The sequence below is a fragment of the Pavona decussata genome, unplaced genomic scaffold (assembly GCF_977016875.1).
Source record: "Pavona decussata unplaced genomic scaffold, jaPavDecu1.1 SCAFFOLD_19, whole genome shotgun sequence".
In the NCBI taxonomy this organism is placed as follows: domain Eukaryota; kingdom Metazoa; phylum Cnidaria; class Anthozoa; order Scleractinia; family Agariciidae; genus Pavona; species Pavona decussata.
Window position 1 is genome coordinate 2,125,136 of NW_028145442.1, and position 18,266 is coordinate 2,143,401.

At 37.0% G+C, this 18,266-nt stretch overlaps 1 protein-coding gene across 1 annotated transcript; it reads right to left on the reverse strand.

Annotated features, from left to right (window-relative positions):
* Window positions 1-572: 572 nt before the first annotated feature.
* LOC146487011 (TBC1 domain family member 13-like) lies at window positions 573-18,208 on the reverse strand. Its single transcript, XM_085091550.1, has 17 exons — window positions 18,163-18,208; window positions 17,996-18,069; window positions 17,733-17,773; window positions 16,511-16,572; window positions 15,685-15,778; window positions 15,132-15,214; window positions 14,075-14,142; window positions 13,187-13,281; window positions 12,407-12,478; window positions 11,615-11,674; window positions 10,547-10,613; window positions 8,217-8,315; window positions 7,576-7,640; window positions 6,330-6,408; window positions 5,058-5,139; window positions 3,569-3,626; window positions 573-2,501 (listed from the first exon to the last, which is right to left on the reverse strand). Exons 1-17 carry the CDS (start codon window positions 18,177-18,179, stop codon window positions 2,370-2,372), a joined length of 1,248 nt encoding a protein of 415 aa, XP_084947676.1. The 5' UTR covers window positions 18,180-18,208; the 3' UTR covers window positions 573-2,369.
* Window positions 18,209-18,266: the final 58 nt, after the last annotated feature.

The following is an 18,266-nucleotide window of genomic DNA, read 5'->3' on the forward strand; positions in this document are numbered from 1 at the left end:
CTATTTACTTAATTAGGGGTTTCCCCTCCCTCGTAGAACGCAAACTCGGTTGCAAGATTCGCGCGCATCTCACGAAAATAATGACCGCTGAACAGAATGACTGATACTACCTATCAACGAGGGCCCAGTTGTTCAAAGCTCGATTAAGCTAATCCTGGGTTAACGTGAACTTTGATTTTAGTTCAATTACTAGACAATAAAGGTTTTTCGAAAAGCTTTTGTCCTTCAGTTTTGACTTAGACTTTTCTTCGCTATTAGCTTAAAATTAACTTTGTAAGGCATTTTTAACGAGCGAAATGAAAACCTCGGTTAACTTTTTATCGGGGATTACCGTTAATTGGCTTTCGAACAACCGGGCAGAGAGGTTAAAAACAATACAAAATTTCAATTTTATATAAACCCCCCCCAAAACATCGTTGTCATTTACAAGAAGTGGCCACTTATGGTAGGTTCAAAGTGTAGTGATTTCACATGGGTCATTTTGCTCATTTGTAAAAGTGGTCGCCTTCAAGACGTGGTCGCACGGTGGCACGGGAAGGTCTTACTGTATTCACTTTCATATGCACATAGTATGGTTATTGACCAAAGGTACAAATGTTTATTACCTGTTCAATTTGTTACAAAGTCGCTAAAAATTTTTATAATTTCAGAAATAGATATATTTTGACACAAACGTAAATCTCTGTAATGTCTTATTTTGTACAACAAGTATCAAAGTACTCGTTAATAATCGTAAAACCATTATAACATAAATATTAATCACCTACTGTTCGTTAAAGCGGTTTTCAATTAAGTATCGTAATAGTTTCTGCTTTGATTTTTGGATAAGAGGGTTCCTTTCTAAAGAAGCTGTGGTGCTCACGTTTCGAGCGTTAGCCCTTTGTCAGAGCGAATGGAAAGATTCCTTCTGAAGAAGCCGCTAACGCTCGAACTCGAATCTCTTTAGGGTCGCCAAATCACCTTATCAACTCTTGATAAAAATTAAACATTCCTTGTGCCTTGACTTTGGTTTGCTTTACCACACGCCCTGTGATTGGTTAAAAATTCGCGCCACTTGCCTGGTTTCACAAGCGTTTTCCCACGTTTGGCGACATTTACCTACATTTTTTCTTCGAGTTTTGATTGGTTCGCTGTGTCGTTTACATTGAATTTAATTGGTTGTAGTGATTAGCTTAGCGTTGGTCTTACGACACTCGATTGAAAACCACTCTAATGTACAAGATAAACTGATGCCTCAAACAGTAGTATCACCGCAAAGTTATTTTTCCACAAATGGATAAGGGAGTTAGGTTTCTGAAGAAATTGTGGTGTTGCGTCGGTGGGGAGAGGAAACGAATGTTTGGTTTAGTCAACAGAGTTGATAAGGTAATTTGTCCACCGTAAAGAGATTCGAGTGCTGACGTTTCGAACGTTAGCCCTTCGTCAGATTCGCTCTGGAGAAGGGCCAACACCTCAAACGTCAGCACTCGAATCTCTTTACGGTGGACAAATTACCTTATCAACTCTGTTGACTAAACCAAACATATTTTCCCGCAACTCCGTTTAGGCCCTGTACTCTATAGCTTAGCCAATCATTTATTATAAATTAATGATTTTCCTCTAAATTGCTTGATTCACTGAACTTTTTTTTTTTTGTTAAAAATAACCTAATAAATCATATCAGTCTGTTTGGTACAATATTCTTAATCAATGACGAAGAATGCCTACAATGTCAGAAAGAGGACATAATGGAAACTAAAAAAAATATATAAACTACAGTTTTACGGAATACATTCTTATTTTGCGTGTGCCTTGCCGTTATCTTTCTGTTCTGATTATTCCATTAATTAATCAATGTAATACTTGATTTTAAGACAAAAAAAATGCAAACGGTAACATATGCACGCGGTAATTAGTCAAACTGCCTGTGTGACAAGTAACGAAGGACCCCTTTACGTTGGTTGCTAGGCAACATAACAAAATTGTGTCAGCATGGCAATGCCATAAATCCGACTGGATAATAATGATCGCTTCCCTCGGGGGTTTAAGCATATGGTCACATTACAGTCACTGAACTAAACTAAAAGACGAATGAACGAAATTCTGAATTGTCACGTTGTGCCGTACACGGTGGCTCCACCTTTTCAGTCTATTGCTATTAAAGGTACTGAGAGTATTTCCTTGTGTTTTAAACATTAGGTCTCAAAATCGGAATCAAAATCTCTTTACCAGTTATATATATTTTCTTGTATTCTCATTAGGAGAATTCGGTCTTTAGTCAAGCGGTAATCAGCTCCTCTATTCTCATAAAATGTCTAATTGCATTTGTTATCAAGTATAAAGAGAAGATAGAAATTTGCACTGAATTGAAGATAACCAAGGAACGGCTGTCATCTCTTCTTGAACTGGAACCCAGCTTTCTGCCGCTGATGCGGCGGTGGGGGATTGGGGGTAACCACTTTTGGGCGTTTGAGTTCAATCGCTTTGGAAAGAATCGTGTGGATGTCGATATCTGGATAATTCTGGAACAAAATAAAAGGGAAAATTATGAATTATAGGAAGTTTATCATTTTTTCTGACCAAGACATGTCATTGCAACTAAGAAGTAAACGTATATGAATAATTATATCAAACATATATTTTGAACTGCAGGTGACTGATTAAATAGAAGAAAGATCCTCGCAGTTATTTATGCAACTCAAATAGTTGAGAAAAGAAAGCCTGAAAAAAAAAAAAAAACAACAACAACAAAAAAAAAGAACAATTCAGGCTTGAACAGGATTCGAACCCATGACCTCTTCGATGCCGGTGCAGTGCTCTACCAACTGAGCTATCAGGCCAACTGGGAGCTGGTCATATTGTGAGTTCGTAATACAGCTATTTCAATTAACGTTGTCGAATCAAAGCTTAAAACTTATAAGACATCTTCAAAGAGGCTGCCACCTCATCCATTTGATATCCTAACGTTTCTTTCATCCAAATGGCTCGCCATCGAATATCTTCACTGGACGGACGAGGCACAGTTTATTTTAGTGAACTTATTCATAAAAAAAAATCCACAGAATCTTGAGGTCTTGTCTTACAGCTTTATACTTAGATCCGACAACGTTAATAGAAATAGCTGTATACCCGGAGCCTTGTTTCCAAGATCTCTTATTCCTACCCCTGTGGGGGGAGGGGGAGGGGGAGAGAGAAGTGTTGCAGGCTTGGACCAGATTTCTTGTTGAAGTGTGAGTTGTCAACTGGGAAGGTTGGTCTCAGATAAGGAAACGATTTTTACAGGGAACTGCAACCCAATAGAGAAACAAACTACATCTCTTTTGATGCCTTCGGCGAATTAACCTCCAAACAATGGAGATAACAATAGAAACACACTCTTTAAAATCTAGTTTTTTTCATATCAATATGCAAATGGAAACTAAGCACACTTCCCACCCATCCACCCCCCCCCCCCCGCCCCATCATGATAGGTGTGTAAGCCTTGTTCAAGGCTAACAATTTAAGCCCTGCATAATGCAGTCAAGGCCAAAATAATACACGTTTTACAAAATTTGAATAAGTCTATCAGATAAACAGATGCCTTGCCTACCTGTAGAAGTTTCATTATTGTTGCAAAGTCACCAGCAAGGAGTTGATCCCTTATAACCCTACAGTGCACATATAAATTGATCAGTCTTAGAGATACTTTGCCAGCTGTTATTAAGCAGCACTTTGAAAAGTCATAAGTCACATCAGCATCAATATTACTTAAAAAGGCCATGTCGCATTTCAGATCGTTTTTGTTGTTTTAGCTCAGATTGACAAAACAAAGCACAAAACAGTTGATAAAACATTGGAGCAACGTTTCGTGAAGGAATTCAAGGCGATATGCAAAAACTCTAGTGAATCTGAGCTAAAACAATAAAAAGACAGCGATCTGAAATGAAACAAAGCTCAGTTATCCAACGATCCCTTCAATTTGTCAGTGCGATTTGTCAAATCGTTGGTACTGGCTGCGCCATTTGCAAGAGACAATGTGTAAGCTTAACTCTTTTTAAAAATGGTATCTACAGGCCAAGCAAGGAAATTAGGCCAGAGTTATGAAGATGTGCTGCATTACAAAGATTTTCTGAACTGGGTCGATTTTATGTTACTAATGAATCGGCTTCAATTGAAGGGTCAAGTGCAAAACAAACGTAAGTAATGATTTGGCTTTGGCATACAAATTTATCAGAATTCGTTCTAATTTGGCATACATACAGATTAGATCTTGTGTCAGAAACATTTAAAAATTGGTTCATGCTTAGCGTGCGTATATCGAGTTATGGATGCACAAGTTTGGAGAGCACGAGAGAAGCGTGAGACTCTAGCTTCTTGAGTGCTCTCCAAACTTCCCAAGTGCATCCATAACTTGATATACGCATAGCTAAAAGCGTGAACAAATTCTTTTATAACAGTGACAACAAAGTATCGAAAAGTGTTACGCGGAAAACAGGTTTTATTTGTGATTGATTACAAAATTCTCTCACTGTGCTATATGGAAAAACAAAGGTTCTTATCAGCTGTTTACAAACACGCCACAATGGTATGGTCTGAATGAGAACGTTTCATCTGAAATTGTCAATGATTTGTCAATTTGCTTCTTTGAATTAGTTTGTACAAACTAAAACTAAGTGACGGAAACCCGAGTTTGTCTGCAAGTTGCACATGTCATTTTATGGACGCAAGGCGGTGCGTATGTTGAAAAATGTACCATGATAACGCCAATAGGAATTAGATACGGAAGCACGCGCACTATGTTATAAAGTTCCATATTTACTTTTTAATCTGAGGGCGCGAATTCCCCCCCCCCCCCCCCAACAAGCTTATAACTTTAGCTTAAACACTGAACCAAACCAACTGCTAAGTGATGTCGAATGATTTCTTTTCTTCAGTCTCTGCTAAACGAAAGTTCTAATGTAATAACAAGTGTGCACGGTAGGCTTTACTTTGGTTTAATTTGAGATGCAGGTATGATTGCACACCCTGATACTTTCGGAAGAATAAGTTCTAGCATCCGAACCAGTCTCAACATGGTCTGAAATATATTTTATACTTACAAATGCATTGCACAACAGACAAAAATGAGGAAATCAAAGCGCTTCTCATCGGCAAACAGTGAATCCCACACTCTGATGACATCTAAAGGAGAGTGAATAAGATATAAGTAGAATTAGAGGCCTTTATGAATTATACTGTCACGTACAAACGTCCCACAAAATGGGAAGTTTAGTTACAAAAAAAGAGGCTTTGATATGGCGTTAGGAAAATTTTCTGCAAACAAGTTTTTGGACTGATAGAAAAAGGGAAAAGAAATGCACGAAAACTGCTCAAAAGAACAAGGTCAAGGCCAGGAAAGATATACAAACCAAAGTCAAAACGAAATGTGCAATGGCCAACATAAAACATGCAAATTTGGATGCCGTTCAGTCTGGCACATTGTTGGCTCAAGCGTCCTTTGAAAAAAATAGAACTCAAAATCTCATGATCACAGCAACAAAAGACATTTTGATGTCTTTTATTTCTAATTTGGTTAACAGGGTTTATTTTGATGTCTTTTATTTCTAATTTGGTTAACAGGGTTTGTTCCAAAAACTAAGTCAATTTTATGGGTTATAGAAAAAAGATGCATGTTGTTTGTCAGCTGTCTAGGTTCTGATGGTTGATTGACAACTAAAGGTGAAAATGGCCAGGGCGGGCCCCTTTTATACCAGAGTTTTGTACAAATTCCACAATTAAAATTCATAGATCAACAGCTCACCCTCTCCCCTTAATCAATTGTTTCACAGAAGAAAATAAGCCTAGTAAATCGCCTGATGGCCAAAACAAGATTATGTGGAAAGGACAGGGGAGGGAAAATTTATTGCAATCTTGTCTCTGTTTTCAACCAAAGAAATGGAGAAAACTATGTGTATTAATTTTGTGCTTGTTTCAATTGAAGGGCCGGGGCATAATTGACCTATGGTACATTTCCTATTGCTTTTGTCATTTTAGCTCCGATTCACCAGAGTTTTGTATGTGGTTTTGAACTCCTTCAGGAAACGTTGCTCCAGTTTTCTATTCGCTGCTTCGCACATCGTTTTGTGATGAAAACGAACATATTGCCCATAATCATAGGTTTATCGCAAACAAAATGCAAAGCAGTGGATAAAACATTGGAACAACGTTTTCTGAAGGAATTCAAGCCCACATGCAAAAATTCTGACTGGTGAATCTAAGCTAGTATAGCCAGAAGCGATCTGAAATGCACCGTATGTTGGTTATGCCCCAAGCTCTTCAACTATTTGTGTCCAAGACAGCAGTGGTCAGAGTTGCTCCTCCTTAATACCCGCCTGGCAAAGCAAACTCCTGAGATAAAAGCAGCGTCAGCCATCTAAAGCTATAGAACTGAGGCCTCATTTGTTGTTCTTCCTGTAACAAGAACACAATTAATTTTTGTTATACTCAGCTAAGTACACACCATTTCCATAAATGGAAATGATGAACGTTACCAGTACCACAAATGAACGTCATCTCAGAAAGTCTTTTAATTTGCAAATGACCTCAGAATTCTGATCAGAGCTCACTCAAAAAAAAAAAAAAGTACTGCATAATCATAAAAATAAGCTAAGTGTTACCACTATACGACGAACACAAGTAAAGGGGGACATATTTAATATGCAGGCTCAATGCTGCTCAGTTTTTGCGCTTAATTGGCCAGTTTCCAAAATTATAAGTAAAATCAACCCTGAAAGAAGCAGAAGCACAAACAAAGAAAAAGAAAAAAGTTTCTTTTTTCCAAATGTTTTTTATTTCCTTCCTTGCACTAATTGCTCATAAGTGGGAACCAGTAGAGTTCATAGCAACTTTTGCGCAGTTAAATAAAGCCACAAAGGTAACAGGAAGAGAGACCACCTTAAGAATACTTGAAGGAGAGTCATACATGTTGAGATAGAGATAAGAACAACAGGCTACATCTGAGACAGCTTGCAGAGGCTAGCACAGAGCTGAGTCAAGCTGGGGAGAGAAGTCAATGTGTGGTGCCGCATTGGTGGGGAGTAGGAATGAATGTTTGGTGTATCAACAGAGTTGATAACTAAAGGTAAACTGACCACCGTAAAGAGATTGTTTCAAGTGTTAGCCCTTTGTCAGAGCAAATCAAGGAAAGGTGGGTTGTATGTGTTTATACAGTGAGCAGAGGAGCTACGCTATTGACGGGAGTAGGTTACATGGAAAAAAGAATAAGAATTAGTCAAATGGAAAGCATTGTTGATTCTGTGGGGATTTAAGAGTACAAATTTGGAGGATGATTTTTGGTTTTAAAGTTTTGCGGGTTTCTGTGTTCCCACGATAAAGGGAAATGCCACAAATTGCCATGTGTGTTTGGTACTTTTTACAAGTCAAACTATGTGCAGTCGGTCTTCAGTTAAACTTAGTTTCTGAAACAGAACTTAAACTTTATAAATTGCAAAATAATTTTAAAAAATGCAAAATAATCAATTCATAATAACATTATTATTTCCAACCATAGCTTATCTAAATCAACTGCTTAAAAATGGCCAGACACAAGCAATGATAGCAAACTACAAAACACCTTACCAGATGCATGAACAACAAGGGATCTCTCTCTTTTAACAAGGCTCTAACTCTTTTCATCATGTTTCCTGAAACAAATTGATGCAGGATTAAAATAAATTATAATAATATTACAATAACATTACCAACAATAAATTGTATTTAAAGTTTCTCCTCTTCTCAGTCCAATTTTATGAATTGAGACTTGTATATCTTCTCATAGCATTCCATATTACACAGTCATGGAAATTTACACTACAGGCAAACACGCCATTGTTACACCTCAAGGGAACTTGATGATCCTTGCTAATAGCCAGGATTGGCTTATCAGCAATTAAATATGATAATCTCCATTCATTAACTAGTTTTGGTGTGGTATAGCAACATTGATTTACTGACGCAAGTTGTTAAAATTATTGTTACTTTGCAGGGCAGGGGAGGGGGAGGTAATTTATTAAAGAAAGGACAGTAATTTTTTCTTAATCAGAGATTTTCTTTGACTTCTAATGATAACTTAAGTTAATGTTTAAGAGGGATATCCAATGCCCCAAATTTTGTCAAGGGGGCCGCAATTAAAGGGGTTTTAATTTACCAAGCGAGCATATTGACAGGGTGATCATGTATAACGATAGGGCTCCAGCATACTGCAGATAGAACAAACATACCTATTCCACAGGCAGAATCATCGAGAGTCTTGATGAAATTATCTCGTATTTCAGACATTAGATTAGTAAAGCAGAAGAAAGCATCTGCTTCGACATTTTCTGTGGAAGTAATAATAATCATATGTGGCAATCAACTTTCAATTATTACTGTTAGAGTGTATTGTTTTCATTCGCTGGTCATTATTCCAGACACTAAGAGGAGCCTCATGCCAAAAACAGGACAGTCATATTTGGCTACCTCACCCAAAAAATTAACCCTTTAAGCCCTAACAGTGATCAGCATCAAATTTCTCCTTGTAATATCAATGGTTCTTCAACCTCTGAGATCACAATCTTTGGATATGAACACCCAAGGTGAATTTTCTTGATATTTTAAAACCTTCTCCCCAGCACTTTTATACGAAAAGTATGGGGACAAGATGGGAGAATTTGTTCTTTGATATTAGGGGTTAAAGGGTCAAATGGTAAACCTATGACCCATATCTGCTAACCTTGTGTAATACTTTAAACATATTTGAAACAGTGCTAGTAAAAGTTTAAAGCAAATGTTATCATTTGGCTTGGCCAAATTCTTTGGCTTTGCGGATGTTTAGCAATAATCCAATAGTCCAGCAACAAATTGTAGGTACAGAATTAATTGCATTCGACGTAGAAAGAACGCACTCCTATACAGATTGGAGTCGAGATTGTACAGGACAGCCAATGTTGATTGTCGTCAATGAATGGATCTTGGGACATGTATCTGGCATTGCTTGCAGATTTTGCAGGGGCGGATGACATCACCAACTGGGCAAAGGAGAGATTAAGCCTGGAATCGAGATCATCGAACGCACTCCCTAATCTTTGATTACTACTAGTTATAGTTCACTATTTTTAACTCGTGAATGCGCGTAGCGCAATGAACGAGTTATAGCGATAGGTGACTTTTGACTTGGTCGGTCGGTCAGTCGGTCGGTCGGTTTTGTCGTTAACTTTCGGGCGTGCGCAGTGAATGAGTTTTAAATTCAATTAGTGGAAAAAAAACACGCGAACATTTATTGTTCACGGCGCATCAGGAAATTCTTATTCAATATGTAAAGAATAATTTGACGATCATTCAGTGCAAGAATGGAGATTTTTCGTTCAATCTGAGCAAAGTTACAAGTTTTTTTAGTTTTTCAGAAAGTCCGGGGTCGTAAACTCAATTAGTGAAAAAAAAAAACGTGAAAATTTTTTTTCACGACGCGTCAAAATTCTCTCATTCTTTCTGTAGAGAATAATTTGACAATCATTTTAGTGTAAGAATTGAGATTTTTCGTTGAATCTGAGCAAAGTTATAGGTTTTTTCGTTTTTTTCTACAAAGTGCGGTTTCTTTTAAGAATTAAAAATAATTTAATTTAGAAATAATTTAATTAAAAATAATTTAATTTGTCAGTTTTCACGCGAAAGCGGAACGTGCCATGTCACGCATCATTGACGTCGTAAACAAAATTATGCAAATGAACACTTTAAGATCTTGTCAGCTTTCATAGAGGTTTCAAAGGGAAAAAATGTTTCATTTTCGAAATTTACAACTGGTAATTTATGGGAAAGCAAAAGGACGCGGTCGATAAATAATTCTTATTTAGCAAGAGCTTGTCATACTTCATTATTTTTACTTGACGAACTGAACTGAACTCCAAAGGAAAAATTTCACGCATTTATGTCGGGCATGAAATGTAATGCGATACTTTGTTGAACATATTTCCCTTTGTGAGATCGGCTTGCCCTACAGTAATTTTGTAATTTTAATTCCCAAAAAAACTTCACTTGCCAGGCAAGTGATGGTCAGAATCCACTAGCCCGATCGCAAAATCCAGTAGCCCCGGACTATCTTGCATGACGTAGCTGCACATGGCGTGCTTCTATGAACTTTGAAAAAAAAAACAGACACGTGATTTTTTTTTTTTTTAATCGGCGCATCAAAATAATCTTATTAAATCTGTAGAGAACAGTTTGACAATCATTTTTATAGTACAAGAATGGTTATTTTTCGTTACATAATCGGGCAAAGATATAATTTCTTTTAGCTTTCAAGGAAGTTTCCGTAGCCGTCTAAATTTCAATTACTATGTGTCATCTGCATTCACGAGTTGGCTCACAGGAGCCTTTGATTGTTATTTAACCAGCTCTTACTAAACAGTAGCAACTAGAAATCTAGGGTGGATGGAAACTTGATTAATGATAATCATTAAACCACTTAGGCAGCTTCAGAAATTATGAGCCATTGGTATTCAAGTAATACTGTAAATAAAATTATGAATAAATTTGACGAGTGTATAACTGTCTTTAATAAATTTATAATACCTACCTTGCCAGTCGGGGTTTGGATCTGAACAGAACACATAGTACAGAGGACCAATTATTTCATTCATTCCCTGAAAAAATTGACAAATGGTTTGAATTTATTATGAAACGAACAGCAGAGAATATTCAAATTAAGTGAATCACCCATATTTTTACATAGGATCACTGCAATGATCTGTTACATGTGTAAGTAACAAAGTAAGTATTTAAGTAAACCTGTATAAGGAAGATATGTGAAAATATGGTTTGCCAGCGAGGACTTAAACCCCAGTCTCCTGCATTCAAAGTGGACATGTGATAACCACAGGTGAACCCACAGTAGAAGCTTGTTTTATTAGTAGCGCGTTGATGGCTCCGTCCAGATGCGTTTCAGTGTCACCAAGCTGTTCAAATATATCAAGAGTGCTTTCACCTATCGAATCTAAGAATAACGACCATTGCTGTGCCTTGTCTGTGATGTTGTAGGCTTTCAAGTGGTTGTCTTTGAATCATTTGGCATATTTTAAGAAGCGTGCGTAGACGTTTTCAGGGTCTTTCCGAACATCGAATTCAGGAAATTACTTGTATTCAAAGTTGACGACCATATTTCCACTTTTATCCTCGTCGCCAATTTAATGTCCTTTAGTCATGAATACTATACACTTATTTATGGACTACCATTAATGTCCGTTCGGCATTCCGCTTATACTTATTTACATAGTGCCAAACGTGAGAATATACACTACGAATACAGAATGTTCCTGCCACTCTGCGCGTCCAGGCCCTCTACGCCATCACAACAGGGTTGGTCACTCAACAAAGCGAGTCTGATTTCAGTTAGGATTGACTAGCAGCCTATTAGCCTTTTTGGTTTATCACTCAATGAAAAAACTGTATTATTTGCTTAAAGACTCTAGCTGCTATTACCTTTAGTTAGCAAACTGGTCAATAAAAATATTATTATATAGTAGACTTAACACCAGATAATTTGATGTTAGTCTGTTCTTGTTTTTGGTAAATAGCACATGGTTAGGGGAAATTTATTATAAATTTCCTTAAGAACTAATATTAAATTGAAAAAACCTTCTCTCACCTGAACATATCCCAAACCAGGATTAAGTTTTGCATAAACATACAGTATTCTCTCAACAACCTGAAAGTCAAGAAAAGAAATGGTATTTCCTGGACAATAAGAAGGTCGAATTAAGAGAGGAGAAAGTTGTTAATAAGGAAACTATTTTGTGGTTAACATACTTAACTTTTTCCAAGGTTGTGGATTGTGGACTGACTAACACACCTAAACAACACTGAGCGTCTAAGCATGCATAAATACTTGCTCAGGGGTAGGGAGTGAGGGGGCACAGTCCAGGTTTGATCTATGAACTGAAATTTCCACAGTTTGCAGAAATTGACAAACGAACTGCTCAACTGGATATTAACAAGTTGATACAAATTGAACTAACCTGAACAAAATGCAAATTTAACACACAAACAAGAACGACAACAATAACAACAACTGACCCATAGGCAAAAATGCTGTTCAGTGTTAAATATTGATTTCAAAACCATTTTTGGTGTTGTTTAAATTCTATTTAACCCTTTAACCCCTAATATCAAAGAACAAATTCTCCTACAATGTACCGGTATCTTGTTACCATACTTTTCTTATAGAAGTACTGGGGAGAAGTTTTTAAAATATCAAGAAATTTGTGGGTCTTGACTGATCATATCCTTAATTCTCATGACCTAAGGGTTGAATAACCATGGATATTACAAGGAGAAATATGATGCTGATCAATGTTAGGGCTTTAATGCCAGCACTTTAAAGTTTGTGGGTTGATAATGAACTACATCCAGCACAGAAACATTGAATTCTAAATCTTACTTCCCAGTGTGCTTCTTGATCATCTCCTAAGACAAAATACTCCTCAGGAGCAATCTTCCTTGGTGCAGATAACTAGTGAAAAAAAGAAAAAGAAAAGAACATTGTCAAGGAAATTACAATCAAATGCAAAACTAACGCGATACGCATTCATCTCTTCCCCTCTGATTCATTACAGTCCGTAGTTAACCAAGAGGTCAATTTTAACCCTTTTCTTCCTGTGGCTGGTTCTACATGCTCTTGCACAAGTTGTTTGATGTAAATGAAAACCTACACCTGCAACCAGTACATAAATAAAAACATTAAAACTCTAGTACATATCCATGGTTAATATGTGAAAAAAGAGAAAAGAGTAAAGCATGCTTTACATAATGAAACACTAAAATTAATACAAGCTCTGGGTTTCCTTTACCAGCAAGGAAGCTCTTTTTACAAACTTACTGGCCAGCCAAAACCAAAACTCCCAGACGTTTCATGAATGTTGGGTTTTGGTGATTCAAGTGCTGACATTTTCGGCATTAGCCCTTTGGATTCGCTCCGATGTGGGGCTAACACTTGAAAGGTCAGCACCCTAATATCTTTTCAGTGGCCACATTACCTTTTAAACTCCGTTGATAAAATCAAACATTTGTTTCTACTCCCAACCAATGGACCAGCACAGTTTATTTAGAAACCAACCCCCTTATCCCTGACTATTATTTAGTCTTGAAGTAGAATTTAGTCTGAGTTTTAATGACTTTCCCTGACCAAGGCAACCCTGTAGAATCACTGGGTGTTACGTACATTTTTAAGACCACTTCTGTTGGTGTTCACATGCGATGCCTCCAAATGGGTCCGTAGCACTCGCTCTCTTAGAGTCTCGAAATCTCTGTCACTGCCTTAAGAAATAAGGAAAAGAACATGATCAGAGCTAGACTGCGAGTAGTCTCTCTTTTGCTCGAAAATCCACAGGGAAGCGCAAGCACGAAATCTTTCATCCATTACAAGTTTACAAACAATCTCAAATTTCCTTTGACTGACAGCTCTCTCGCCCGATCAATGCAACCACTTATTCCTTTAGGAGTCTCTCAACCAATGGGAATCTTCCGTTCTCTCAGAGAACGAAAAAAAAAAAGATTTTGGTGGGCCTCTCGAGCAGGGGCTACTTTCACCCTCTCATGTCTCCCTCCCTCATGCTCCACACTTTTTTTTGCGCCCCATAAATTTTTTCATGTGCCTGTCACACTGGTTATCAAGTTATTGAGTTTTCTTTGAACAGACAAACTGACTCCATCCGTGCTAAGTAGTGCAGGTGGTGCACATTCAAAGTTGGTTTAAGGTCTTGGATGATCAACATTTTATGAATTAAGCAGTTGAATTTGTTGCCGCATTTTTTCTTTGAATGTACAAACTAACTCCAGCCATTCTAAGTTACAGTATTACATAAATTTTACAAAAGAATCAAAATGTCTATTATATTGTTCCACTCATTAATTTTATATTCAAACCACAAAGAAACAGCCACTTTCCCTTGATAATGATGGTAGTATCATTGAAACGCCGGACAGCAAACTGGTACAGTAACTGTAGTTAGTTTCATTTTCTACTAAAGTTGTCCGGTAAACCTCTATTCTACGAGTTATTCAAAGAACTGGATGCCCCACAGATAAAAAAAAAGCACCTCTCACTCACCAGTTGTGACATCTTTGTTTGGGTATTTAGTCGCTATTTGAAAAAATGAAATATCTGGGCACAGCCTCCTGAAATGAACAAGTATTTAGTACAATGTAAGTACACATTATTACACAAACAGAGACAGGATAGGAGCAATACTATTTGAAGGGCTCACAGGAAAAGGAGGGCAAGTGATGATTTCCTGAGTCCCCAAGGGATGGTTCATTATTTATTGGAATGACCAGGTCAGAAAATAATATACTGCGCTTTGGAAAAATTTTCTTCTCTTTGTAACGGGATTTGTACTTTTGCCTTGAACAAAGCGACCGGGTTTCAAAAATGTTTGAACAAGAAAATGTAGAATGAATGCAGGACTTTTTAGGATAAAACAACATGTGGAACCTGAGTTCATATAGAAAGATAAATTCACATTGCTCAAAGGGTTGCTGGAATGATCTTTCACACAATGTTGTCCTTTCTTTGCACACACTTATTGTTAAGTAGTGGCATCACTGATCAGGGAGCTCCATTGTCAGAGAGATTCATGAAACTCAAAGGAAAACTAAATGACTCACAGGTTCCACTAGGCTGAGAGGTTTATTTTGCCAAGTCTTACAGCAATCCTGTATTAATATAGTAGGATGTGTTGGGGGTGAACCCTCTAGCGAGTTCTGAATGGCAATATTGCTCTCACCCATTGTTCCCGTAGAATTTCTGTGAGCCTTATAGAAAATTATACACATTTTCGCGGTATAAAAGCGAAGGACACATGACAATAATTAATTAGGGGGAAAATCACTGTGACATGATTGTGGTTATAATAGAGAAAATATCTAAAAATACTACAACAAAACTAAAGGCATGTAGGTGCTGTTACACTAACTTATAAATAACTTAATAATAAAATTCTTTGATGGCTGGTATGTAGACATGATTTCCTTTTAAAAGATTTTAGAAATTGTAAATTTTGAGAAAACATTGATCAGTTTAGTGTAAACAACAGCGATAAGCTATAATTCCATGTTTTTAAAACCTTTCAATCAATTCTTGGAGAAAGCATCAGAGATGTACCTACCTACAGTCCTTGTCAATCTGCAACAGTACCTCATTGTCTTTAAAGAAAGCCACCCAATTGCTGTCAGGATTTGGATTCAAAGGCTACAATGCAAACACAGACAATAAACACGAGGCAAGGCAAAAAAGAGGCATCATTTAATTGGTTGGTGCTAGGGCTAGTAAGAGAAGCTTGAACATCCAAATTTGTCCTCACAAAAATTAAGAGACATTGAGGTGCTCTAAAACTTCTATCTTCTTTGATCTTGAGCTGCAATCCTTAAATTATAGCCTTAATAATTATAAATAATTTATCTGAAAGTCATATAAAAGCTCCTTTATGATCAATTGTTTTACCTTATTACATCAATCACTACATCTTGATGTTGTTTACTACCAAATTGGAATTACAGTACTACTTGAAATTTGTCAATAAATTATTCTAAATTGAAGGAGAAAAATTATTTACAGGATCTTCATTGAGTTCAGAGTTGACTGTAATGCTAAAGTAAGGTGGGTCCTGGAGATTAAAGCTCTGATTTATTATTATTGTCAATTCACTATTATTTACTTACATGATCAACATCAAATTCCTTGGAATCCTTTCCTGATTTCGTTCCTTTGCACTGTTCAATAATAATCTCATGAACAAATTGCTTATATGTTGACCTAAAAGAGAGAAAATTATGAGTGCTTATTTAATCCAAATTGCACAAGGAAAAAAAATCATTATTTTCAATTGATTTTTTTGTTTATTACCTATATACAAACAACAATATTTCTGTCATGCTTCAAGATAGTTTTTGTTACAAAATAAAAGCTGAGCTGCACAAACTTCATTGGCAAAAAAAGTTTGACATGCCAACAAAGACTGAACACAATCCGGCTATGTCATGTTTCAGCTTATCTGCAACAGACAAAATAGCCTTCAGAATCTTTATAACGTACAGTATGCTCCAGTGAGAACTCTGGTAATGTGACCAGTTTGTCTTGCTTGTGTTTCGCTGTTGACAGCTCATAGACAGTTCATAGATGCTTACTCAATGAGACATAGACAGTGGCTCAAATATAGCATAATATAATAGATAATTTCCTCATACCTTTTTTGTTTATACCACATTTCCATATGTGGCTCGTGGATACAGAACAACTTAAACAATCATTGTTCTGAAGCAATTTATCATGAATAAGAGGGTATTTCCTTAAAAAAACTTAGGTCAATTTGTTAACTTTTGTTGTACTTTTGCCCATCACATTCTTTTCAACTCCTTGCATTGTCTCATTTTCATCTACCATTTTGTTTACCTGGGCTTTAGGTGTTTGCTATTAAGCGATTGTTATCTGAGTCTGACATAGAATTTGCTAATCAAGCTAGCTGATACACATAAGTCTTTGTCTCACCTCTGCCTCTTAAGAGTTTCAGGCCAGAGATCGCGCTGGGAAGGAAGATAACCTAACAGAAGCTTTAAGAATAAAATAGTAAATATTATTAGTATTTGAATTATTACTACTATTACTATACTTTGTGCATAAGTCAATTCCAAGAGGGCCTATGTCTCACCCCTCCCCCCCTCCCCCTCCCAGCTGACCCCATTTTAAAAGGGTTGAGCATTCAAAGTGATACCCCATTCTAGAAATATCCATTTTTAAAAAATAAATTATAGATGGCAATACTGATCTTTATGGCAGTTAAAAAAAAAAAAGCAAAAACAAAAAAGTTGGATACATAAACTGAACAAAATATACCTATAAAAACTGCCTGATATCTGGGTTTGGAAGACAAACCTTCACTGCTCTAGATCTAATTACTTTGTAATAATGTACCATGCATAGCCTAATATGCTTGCGACGGATCAGAGAGCCTGAGAGATAAGATAATCTAGTAACTGCATGCAGCAAGTGAGATGCAATAAACAGTTCACTATTATGATTTAACAAACATATTTTGTGAAGTAACTTCTCCATAAATAAGTTAAAGTCACTCCTTGCATTTCACAGGCTTCCACGTGTTTTCCACAATTCAAGCTGTTCTAGAAAATGCCTTGTCATTGTAGATCATTAGTACCAAAGCCATGACCCCATTGGGCTGCCTTTACCCATACAGACCTTTCAAGGTAGATGTCCCCAAGACAAAATGCCTCATAAATAAGACAAAAAATCCCTTTCATTTGTAAGGCATAATGCTCCCTAATATTGAAGGCATAGATATGTGAAATACCTTGTTGTTTACGCCAAGAGGCAAAACAATAACACTACACCTGTAATATAACTTTCTCTTTAAGCAGCGAGGCGAGACAAGCATGCTTTAGGGGGTATTATGTCTTATCTCTTAGGGGCGTTTTGTCTTGGGGGCGTTTTGACCGTAAACCCCTGGGATCCCAGTAGCCCAGTCTGTAGAGCATGGGAAGCGTATGTGCAAGGTTTCAGAAAATGCCTCTTTTTATTTCTCTCAGATAACGTTTCTGCATGCCGAGATCTCGTCACGTTCTGCCATAATCTGCAGACTGGTCTGTGCTAGCAGTGGTTTTTAAAATTTAGTGATATCTCTGGGCAGTCCTATAAACATTGGCTGCTGAGACAAAGTTGAAGTAAAAGTAGAAATTTTAATTATTAAGCCACTTACCTTCCAACACAGTGAGCGAATTCCAGATCCATCGGGTATACCTGAGATGGTTGCAAAATTGGTGTAAATAACGATGGAACAAAGAAAGCATCAATGAACCTAGTCCTGAAGAGTGGCGACACATAGGGAACCAATCAAATTAGAAGCTCATAAGAGCTTCAAAACTACCGTGACAAAGTATCTTTCACAGCACAAAAGGTCCGAAAGAATTTCCTCATGATTATCTTATTACAGCTTATTAAACGACAACGATCGAAGCTTACCACTAAAACATAGTCGCTTTAGATGTTTGAGATCTATCTCTCGTGCAGAGAGAGCAGACTGGAACTCTGAAACCCTTAGAAATAATCAAGATCAATTGATGTTCATTAATGTTAATCACGGAGGGATCTTTTCTCCAATAAACTAACACAGTTACCCAGATTATTACCTCTGTTTGAACGCCATTTTGTTTAGTTGACTGTGAGCCCGCAGTCAAAACTGGATGTCGTTAATCGATCAGATATCGATTTTACTCTTGTGTTTTTGTCGAAA